The 10823-nt window shown below is 42.0% G+C and overlaps 1 protein-coding gene across 1 annotated transcript; it reads left to right on the plus strand.

The window, feature by feature from the left end:
• Window positions 1-9344: 9344 nt before the first annotated feature.
• LOC122320587 (uncharacterized protein K02A2.6-like) lies at window positions 9345-10556 on the plus strand. Its single transcript, XM_043208779.1, has one exon. It carries the CDS (start codon window positions 9345-9347, stop codon window positions 10554-10556), a length of 1212 nt encoding a protein of 403 aa, XP_043064714.1.
• Window positions 10557-10823: the final 267 nt, after the last annotated feature.

Here is a 10823-nt window from a genome sequence, read left to right on the forward strand (position 1 = left end):
ATGAAGGAAGGAAAATATACAGAGTCACGGGAGGAGTTCCCCAGGGATCGGTCCTCGGGCCGACGCTGTGGAACCTTATGTACGAAGGGATCCTCCGACTGATACTCCCACCTGGCGTAAAGATGATCGGCTTCGCAGATGACGTTGCCATTGTGGCAGTTGCGAAACACACACATGAGCTGGAGGCTATAACCAATGCGGCGATCAGACAGGCGAAGGAATGGCTAGTAAATGCCGAACTTAGCCTTGCAGAGCATAAAATGGAGGCGGTGCTGATAAGCTCCAGGAAGGTCGTGGAGAGCGTGACACTCACAGTGGGTGGCACAGCCATAAGATCCCGACCCCATCTCCGCTAGCTAGGAATAATCCTGGACCACAGGCTCTCCTTCAAGGAGCACTAGAAGTATACAGCCGAGAAGGCCTCGACAGCCTGTTCAGCACTGGCCCGCATCATGCCAAACACGAGGGGACCCAAGGAGCTGCGTAGACGGCTACTGAGCAGCGTTGTTAGGTCAATAACGACCTATGCGGCACCAATTTGGACAGACGCCACAGCAAACAAGACCTATACGAAAGAGGTAAGAGCGGTCTACAGAACTTGTGCCCTGAGAATCCTCAGCGCGTTTCGAACGGTCTCAGGAGATGCAGCTGAAGTTCTGGCCCGAATGATACCATTCGACGTAGGCATACGCAAGCTTGCATGCGCACTCGAGGTTTCCCTAGAGGAAAGCAGAAAGAGATCCCTTACTGAGTGGCAGCGAAGATGGCACTGCTCCGTTAGGGGCAGGTGGGCATTCAAGCTCATCCCTAGGGAAGAGGTGTGGCTAGAAAGGACGCATGGGCAGGTAAACTATTACCTGACTCAGTTCCTGAGCGGCCACGGCTGTTTCAGAGCGTACCTCCACCGATTCGGGCACGCGGAAGACCCGTTCTGCCCAAGATGTGGCACTAGTTGTCCAGAAGATGCTGAGCACGTCATCTTTACTTGCCCAAGGTTCAGCAGACAGAGGGATGAGCTACAAAGACAGTGCGGCGAGCCGCTGGCACCAGAGAACCTGGTCGCCAACATGCTGGCAAGCGTCTCAAATTGGGAGGCAGCTGCAAAAATGGCGAATATCGTCATGAAGGAGCTGAGGGAGGGGAACAAGCCAACAGAAGGAGCCTCTAAGGCTATACTCCCCCCCGAGGTAATACCAAACAGTTATACCGGGGGGCAGTAATATGTGCAATAAACAGGCGTAGTCCTGGTTTCACAAGGGCCACTTGAGTGTACTGTGGTACGCCAACGTCTATGTGGATAAAAAAAAAAATTACTGTGGAATTTCCGAACACAAAATGCTAGAATGCCGGAAGAGAAAGGCAGGACAATCAAAACCAAGTCAACCGTTTGGCTTTTTGATAAAAATTATGATTTAAGTGAAAATGATAAGTTTAAGTTGAAGAACATTATTGATCCATACACTGAACATTTTATTATTGGAATACCGAGCAGGCGTGTCACGACTGTTGAATTAGAAATTCGTTTATTGGATGCCAATAAGACTGTGCAGAGACGCCCATACCGACATGGCGTAGATGAAAAGGAATTAGTTAGAGATAAAATCAAAGAAATGTTGGCGGCAAACATAATACGTCCAAGTAATTCTCCATTCGCGAGTCCAATTTTGTTAGTAAAAAAGAAAAATGGCAGTGATCGTTTGTGCGTAGATTATAGAGAGCTAAATGCAAATACAGTGGCTGACAAATATCCAATGCCTATAATATCAGATCAAGTAAACAGACTGCGTGGGGGTAAATACTTCTCTTGCTTAGATATGGCTAGTGGATTCTATCAGATTCCAATAGACACAGGATCCATAGAGCGAACCGCGTTTGTAACTCCTGAGGGCCAGTTTAAGTTTTTAGCTATGCCATTTGGGCTAAAGAATGCCTCTTCGATTTTTCAGCGAGCTATAGCGCGAGCACTAGGCGACTTGGCGTACTCCTATGCGATTGTTTACATTGATGATGTAGTGATAGTAGTGAGGTCAAAAGAGGAAGCATTTTAAAGATTGACAGTCGTGCTAAAGGCTCTATCGGAAGAAGGATTTTCATTTAATATAAAAAAGTGCTCTTTTCTGAAAACTGAAATAGAATTTCTTGGCTACTTGGTCAAGGACGGTAATATAGACCCAAATCCGCGAAAAATACAAGCTCTGGCTGGACTATCTTAACCAAAGAATGTCTCACAATTGATACAATTTATAGGTTTGGCGTCGTATTTCCGTAAATTTTTCCTGCAGTTTCCTGAACATATGAAACCGTTGTATCAGTTGACTTCTAAGAATAGTAACTTCGTTTGGGAATCTGAGCATAAAGAAATACGTCAGAAGATTATCTCAGCACTAACTCATGATCCGGTTTTAATGATCTTTGATCCACAATATCCCATCGATATGCCATTCTCATGCACAAAATAGACGGTAAGCCTAAAGTGATTGAATATTTTAGCAAATGTACATCGCCACCAAAATCGAGGTATCATTCATACGAACTAGAGACCCTCGCAGTATACAACGCTGTGAAAAGTTTCCGCCATTACCTTCACGGTCGAAGTTTGTAGTATTTCCAGATTGTAATTCATTGAAAGCAAGTCGAACCAAAGTAGAACTAACGCCAAGAGTGCACCGTTGGTGGGCATATCTACAATCATTTGACTTCACTATAGAGTACCGCAATGGAAGTCGCATGGCGCACGTGGACTTCTTATCCAGAAATCCGATTGTTACCGAATGTGAGACAATGTATAGGATACCTGAAGTTCGCATTGACCTGACAGAGGTGACAGACAACTGGCTTGTAGCTGAGCAGTAGCGTGATTCGTGCTTAAGGGAAATTATAGCCCAGTTGAATGATGGAGAGATGCAGGAGAGCCTAGCAAAGACGTATGCGTTAAGGGCAGGAATTCTATATCGGAAAATTCAGAGAAATGGAAAGACACGCTGTTTACCTGTAATGCCAAGAGCCTTTAAGTAAATCATGTCCATGAAGCAATCATGCATTTGGGGTGGCAGAAAACGTTAGACAAGGTTTACGAGCAGTATTGGTTCGAGCACATGTCCAAGTATGTACGAAAATTCGTAGAGAACTGCATAACATGCAAATTAGCAAAGCCTTTAGCAGGAAAAATTAAAATGGATTTGCATCCAATTCTGAAAGTTGAAATACCTTGACACACTGTGCATACTGATATGAGTGGAAAGCTGAGCGGTAAAAATTATACCAAGGAATATGTCATAGTACAAATAGACGCATTTACTAAATTTGTTCACTTATATCATACTTTGTACTTACAATGGTGGCCATAAGTATTTTGTCAAAATAAAAGTTAAATATACTCGAAACTTGAACTTGCTTCTTTTAACTTTTGGTATCAATGGAAAAGTAATTCAAATGCCTTTTGAATGATACCATACTTTTCACAATTCATTCGATATTTATTGAAAATGGCAATTTAAAAAAAAAGTTAAAAAAAACTTTTTCCCTCGGCATCAAAACTAAAATTTTTGGATGCAAAAAGTTTCTTTAAACAAAAATAATAGGAACTGCAAAAAGAATTTTTCAAAAATAATTTTTCTTCTATTTTTTTATGATTTTTTGAAAATGCTTAGAAATACGCATTTAAGCCATATTTTTCTCTTTTCCATACAAATTTTTTCCGACATTGTTACCTTCGAAAAATCATAAAAAATAGAAGAAAAATTATTTTTGAAAAATTATTTTTGCAGTTCCTATTATTTTTGTTTAAAGAAACTTTTTGCATCCAAAAATTTTAGTTTTTAAGCCGAGGGAAAAAGTTTTTTTTTTTTTTTTTTTAAATTGCCCTTTTCAATAAATATCGAATGAATTGAGAAAAGTATGATATTATTCAAAAGGCATTTGAATTACCTTTCCATTGATACCAAAAGTTAAAAGAAGCAATTTCAAGTTTCGAGTATATTTAACTTTTATTTTGAGAAAATACTTATGGCCACCATTGTAGATGCAGAAAACTGTATTGAGGCTGTAAAATCAACAATATAACTGTTTGGGGTACCTAACCGTATCATAGCAGATCAAGGTAGGAGTTTTGCTTGTGAAAAATTTCGTGAGTTCTGTTCAATGCACAAAATAGAATTACATTTAACAGCTACAGGTGCAAGCAGGGCGAATGGACAAGCAGAAAGGGTCATGAGCACGATGAAAAGTATGTTGACAGCGGTAGAGATAGGTGAACGTTCCTGGCAGGATGCACTTAGCGAGGTTCAGTTAGCCATGAATTGTACGACAAACAGGGTGACAAAGTATAGCCCATTGGAATTATTGATTGGAAGAGAGGCCAGGCTAATGGGACTATTGCCAATAAATGAAGAAACTAAAATAGATTGTAAGCCAGCGAGGGCTCACGCCAAAGAAAATATTGAAATTAATGCGAAATATGAAAAGCATCGAGTTGATAAGAATAAGGCCAAAATTGTAAAAGACAAGGTTGGGGATCATGTCTTGCTTATAAGTGAAGAGCGGCATCAGACCAAATTGGATCCTAAGTTCAAAAGACCTTTTGTGATTGTCGAGTTGTTGAAAGGTGATCGATACCTGTTGAAATCGTTGAGTAGCAAGCGAACATATAAGTACTCACACGAGAGTTTGAGAAGGCTGCCGGACGAGCAGATCGCTAATGAGTTGAGAAAAGTGACGGTGGTGAAAAAGACACTCGTCGTGAGACATCAAACTCAGGGGCTAGATCTGATCAACAATAGTCATGCCTGGTGGAAATTTAGAATAGTTTTTCTAAATATAAAAACCGAAAACTGGGGTGGCTAATTAATTTATTTATTTGGCAAAAACGAAAACGAAAAAATGCGTGCGCTCGACTCAAATCAATTTTTTACGAATAATCTATTTCTCCACAATCATACTTAAGCCTAGCTTACCGAAGGTTGCCGAAAACGGAGCGAACTCGCAAAGAGCGAATGAAAGCTTTATTGCGCTCCCGGCGAAGGCGAGACATCAACTTCAATTCAATACTTCAACTTCAAAAATAACAACAAAAAAACTGGCTTCAGCCAACACCGGCCCCGTTGAAGGCCCATCCGGCTTCAACATATTGGAAGCGGCGCCAATTTGTGGATGGCCCGCTTAAAAATCCCTTCTCCGCTGGTCCTCACTTCGACGACCCTGACCATGCCGTCCTCTCCTGCGTGCGTTGCGATGATCTTCCCGATCGGCGACGACGACGAGCTGTCCTTCCTGGATGTTGGGCTGCTCCTGGTGCCACTTGCCCCGAATTTAAAGGCCCAGCACATAGTCCTGGAACCATCGCCGCCAAAACATTTGCCTGGCTGACGAGACAAGTTGCTATCGCCGCAAGCAACTGAGACCCGCCTTGTCCGGGGTCCAGAGTGCTGGGATGGGAAACAATGGCCCGCCTGTCAGCCGGTGCCCGGGCGTTAGCGCTTCTCCGTCGCTGGGGTCGTTGGTTAACGCTCCTAGCGACCGGGAGTTCAGCACTGCCTCGATCCCGACGAGCACCGTCTCCAGTTCCTCTGCGGTTAGAAGCGCGCTGCGTACCGCTCGTAGGAGTAGGTTCTTGGCAGACTTCACACCTGCCTCCCAAAGCCCGCCCATGTGCAGAGCCCAAGGCGGTGTGAACGCAAACTCGCATCCGCTTCTTGGGCGGAGAGCACGGAGCCGATCTGCGGGTAAATTTCCCATAATTTGTGTCATTAGTCGAGGCTTGCATTTGAAGCAGCGAATACATGATCGAACTATTTGACTGCAGACCTCCTGAGCGTTTACGATCCAAATACGCTGTCGAAGGAGACTCACAAGTGCTCGTGGCCCGAAATGAAAATTGGTTAGATGAAGATGCCGGACATAGCTCTGCACAAATTGGGAGCATTTTGTCAACAGCAGTGGAAACTTGGCATCGTACAATATAGGAGCTGTGGCAACCTGTCACTACCAGCGTTGCTGAGAGCGGAGAGCATTCTAGCTGTCATTGAGTCAGTCTGGATATATCCTATTGTAGAGTGCGGGTCGCACCGAGTAACTAATAAATATTGTTTGTAAATATCTGAGTAATTGCGTGCAGTTGGTTTGTATTTATTGGGCTGTTTACAGGTCATTACATTGGCGACGAGAGACAAAAAAAAAAAACAAAACAAGAAAATAAAAAAGACCGATAAAGAATTAAATTCATTTCGGCTGTATGTGTGTTATTTTGGTACATACATACATAAAAAAAAAGAGTGTGGCCACTTAAATGTAGCAGTTTTGATACAGCCTACGAAAATAATTTAAAAAAAGGAGAGAAAGAAAGAAGTTGTGGCTAATTAAATTTAGCCTAAATGTGGCAGTTTTAATACAGCCTACAAAAAAATTAAAAAAAAGAGAATATATATACAAATATAAAATAAAAACAGTGGCCACTTAAATTTAGCCTAAATACATATATACATATACAAAAGAAAAAGAGTGGCCACTTAAATGTAGCCTATTTGTGGCCGTTTCGATACAGCCTAGAAAAATACTAAGAAAAGAAAAGAGAAAGCGGTCAACACAGCTTTTATAATATCTGGTCATTCTTAAGATGAGTCAGCAAAGTTACAGTGAAGAAATTTGGTAAAGCAAGTACAAGTGAAAAGTTAAAACAAAATTATGGCCGAACTTAAGCCATTTTTATGCAATAGCATAGATAAATCACTCTGGCGTTCCGAATGGGAGGTCTGGTTGCGCGCATTTAACATATATGCGGACAGTGAAGAGATCAGCTCGACTCTTAAAAAGCGCAATAAGCTTCTACATTTGGGAGGCTCACAACTTCAGTCAATTGTTTATAACTTGCCAGGAGCAATGGTGCCTTATATTCCGGAGGAGCGCAACGACGTCTTCACACCTTTGGTGGAAAAATTAAATGGATATTTTTCACCAATACGCAATTCGGTATTTGAGCGACATTTATACCGTGGCATGACTCCGCATGATGGAGAATGTTTCACCGAATTTCTTATGCGATTGCGTCAGCAGGTGAGGAAGTGTAATTTTGGTACCTCCAAAACAGAAATAGAAGAGATCTGTATCAAGGATAAAATAATTGATTCTTGGGCACCGGCTGAGCTGAAGAAAAAGTTGCTGTCAACTGAACAGTCCTTGGATGGAGTCATATCTACTTGTCTAATTGAGGAACAAGTAAGCAAGCAGACGCAATCAATGGCATCAACGGCATCAAATGGATGCTCAGGCTCTATGGTCAATAAGATTGTATCGCGCACGGCTAAATGGAACAACACCAAAGTAGAGTGTGGCAGATGTGGCCGAAATGATCATGATGCAAATAGTTTGCTTTGTCCAGCGAAAAATGCGAAATGTGACAGATGTTCCAAAGTCGGGCACTTTGCTAAGAGATGTCGAACTACTGTGAAGAGATCAGGCGGAAATCATCGAGGAGATACAAAGCGGCGCTATGTAGATGAAGCACCGGTCCGAGCAGTGAGTGGCGGTCAACAATTTCACAATCCCTGTTTTCGAATTGCGAATGATTGTGATATGGGCGAAGTCATTTCTTGCCGAGTTGGTGGTTTACCAATTACCATGGTCATCGATTCCGGATCCAAGTATAACTTGTTAAGTCAAGATGATTCAAGCTATCTACAAGAAAAAGGCGCAGCTATATTAAATCTGCGAACTGAGTCTACAAATCAATTTCGGGCATATGCTGCGGATCAGTTGTTACAGATTTCATGTGTGTTTGAAGCACCGATTGCAGTTGGAGGGAACGCTGAGTCTATTGCAACCTTTTATGTAATAAAAAAGGGTAGGCAATCGCTGCTTGGTCGGGAAACAGCAATAAAACTCAACGTTTTAAGACTGGGCCTAGCTATAAATAGAGTCGAAAAGTTGGAACCTTTTCCAAAGTGGAATAATGTATCTATTCGTCTGTCAATTGATCCACATGTGAGACCCGTGAAGCAACCAATGCGACGCATCCCAGCCGCCATTGAGGACAAGGTAAAAGAAGAGCTAGAATCGGCCTTATCTCAAGATATAATTGAGCCAGTACATGGACCGAGTGAATGGATTTCTCCAATAGTTATCGCATTCAAAGATGATGGAAATATAAGGCTGTGCATTGATATGCGTCAAGCTAATAAAGCAATTAAAAGGGAAAATTACCCATTACCAACATTCGAGTCGTTTTTAACGAAGCTTAAGGACGCTAAGTATTTTTCTCGACTTGATTTGAAGAGTGCTTATCAATAACTCGAGTTGCATCCAAGTAGCAGAGAGATTACTACATTTATAACACCACGAGGACTGTATAGATACAAGCGTCTACTTTGCGGTGTTAACTCAGCACCTGAGATATTTCAAAAACTGATGGAGGAACGATTAGCGAAATGCCCGAATGCATTAAATTATATTGATGATGTAATTGTCTTCGGGAGTTCATTGGAGGAACACGACAAAATGGTGAAGATGGTAAAAGTTATCTTCAAGGCAAGGAAAACAATATATGGCTCAACAAAGAAAAATGCGTATGGAGAACACAGCGACTTAAGTTCCTCGGGCATATATTATCTGACACAGTCATTTCTGCTGATCCAGAGAAAGTAGAAGTAATCACGGCATTCAGGGCACCAAAGAATAAGGAATAACTTCGGAGCTTCTTAGGCCTTGTCACGTACGTGGGAAGGTTCTTGCCAGATCTGGCAGATATAACAGACCCGTTGAAAAAATTACTCAAAGCGGATGAAAAATTTTTGTGGAATCAACGAGAACAGCAAGCGTTCGACAAATTAAAAATTGGAGTTTCACGAGTTCCGGAGTTAGCATATTTCAACGTTAAATTTAAAACTCGTTTAATAGCTGATGCCAGTCCAGTAGCGCTGGGAGCGGTCTTAATACCGTTTGATGTCGAAAATAATCCATTTATCATATCGTTTGCAAGTAAGAGCCTTTCTGATGTTGAGAAACGATATTCGCAAACGGAAAAGGAAAGTTTGGCATTGGTATGGAGCGTAGAAAAATTTCATTACTATGTTGCTGGTCTGCAATTCGAGTTGGTAACTGACCATAAGCCATTGGAAACGATTTTTAAACCAACTTCTAAGCCCCCAGCAAGAATTGAGAGGTGGTTATTACGTCTACAGGCATACCGTTTCCGGGTGATATATAAGTCTGGGAAGGAAAATATTGCTGACTCGATCTCACGCTTATGTGACATTTCAGGAACTAAATCATTTGATTGGACTGGAGAGGAAAACATATTCCATATGATTTCAATTTCTACTCCCACATCTTTAAATATATCCGAGATTTCCGAAATGAGTACAAGAGACGAGGAAGTACTAGATGCCATAACATGCCTGGCCAATGACTGCTGGAATTCTGCAACGACTAGCCCATATTATCCGTTTCGCCTGGAGCTGTCGAGTATTGGTAGTATTCTACTAGGAAGAGGAAGTCGTCTGATCATCCCCCAACAACTGCGACGGAGAGTTTTAACACTAGCTCATGAGGGACATGCATTTCCGAGTAGCCCATGGGTCTGGGTAGCCACAGATTTGTTAGGACCGTTGCCAAATAATCAGCACTTGCTGGTCCTCATCGATTACTATTCTAGATACATCAAAGTAAAATTTGTACAGTCAATAGGATCGAAGGTGCTTATTGAAGAAATGTCCGAAATTTTTAGTAGATTGGGGTATCCAAAAAAGTTAAGAACAGACAATGGCAGGCAATATGTGAGTGTAGAGTTTAAAAAATATTGTGAGACAAATAGAATTGACCTTATTACAACTCCTCCATATTGGCCTCAAGCTAATGGCGAGGTAGAAAATATGAATAGGTCATTAGTGAAGCGGTTGAAAATAGCCTATGCAAATGATAAAAACTTTAAGCAGGAGATTCAAAAATTTATATTAATGCACAATGTTACTCCCCATGGTACTACGGGCTCGCCACCATCCGAGCTTATATTCAACCGCATAATTAGAGACAAGATTCCGGGAGTTCAGGATATAGTAGGAGAAGTGGGAGAATCTGAAGAGAGAGACAGGGATTTTATTAACAAGGAAAAGGGAAAGGAGACGGCAGACAGAACTAGGAGAGCCACGGAATCTAAAATACAACTGGGAGATAAAGTAGTGTTAAAGAACGTGATTTTTCCTAACAAGTTAACTCCTACTTTTGATACAACAGTCTATGAGGTAATTCAGATAGATGGAAGCGTAGTGAAGATATCGGGAGGAGGTAAAACGTATTTGAGAAATATAAGTCATGTTAAAAAGATCTCAGGGGGTTCTGATTTGGACATCGAATCTTCTCTACAGTCGGATGGCAGCGAGCAAGGAAATGGTGCCTCACTTAGCACACAGCCACCACCGTTACCGCAAGCGTCGATGCCCGATATCTCCGTGGAGAAGCCTTCAGATGCGCGGCAGAACTTGAAGCTGAAGCTGAAAAATGTTGGAGGGATGTGGCAACCTGTCACTACCAGCGTTGCTGAGAGCGGAGAGCATTCTAGCTGTCATTGAGTCAGTCTGGATATATCCTATTGTAGAGTGCGGGTCGCACCGAGTAACTAATAAATATTGTTTGTAAATATCTGAGTAATTGCGTGCAGTTGGCTTGTATTTATTGGGCTGTTTACAGGTCATTACAGGAGCATTTGCTAATCGCCCCCCAACGAAAAATTACACCAAGTACCCGAGACTTCATGAATGAATGGGTTCAATCGTTGAAGACTTGGGCCAACTCTGGAGTTCTTCCGAACTTCTTCTAGAACTTCGTGATACTCGTGT

This window comes from Drosophila ficusphila, unplaced genomic scaffold, assembly GCF_018152265.1.
Source record: "Drosophila ficusphila isolate 14025-0441.05 unplaced genomic scaffold, ASM1815226v1 contig_636, whole genome shotgun sequence".
In the NCBI taxonomy this organism is placed as follows: Eukaryota; Metazoa; Arthropoda; class Insecta; order Diptera; family Drosophilidae; genus Drosophila; species Drosophila ficusphila.

What these genes read in the sequence shown, in the direction of transcription:
- LOC122320587 (XM_043208779.1), top strand. Translation starts at nt 9,345, where the DNA reads ATGAGTACAAGAGACGAGGAAGTACTAGATGCCATAACATGCCTGGCC.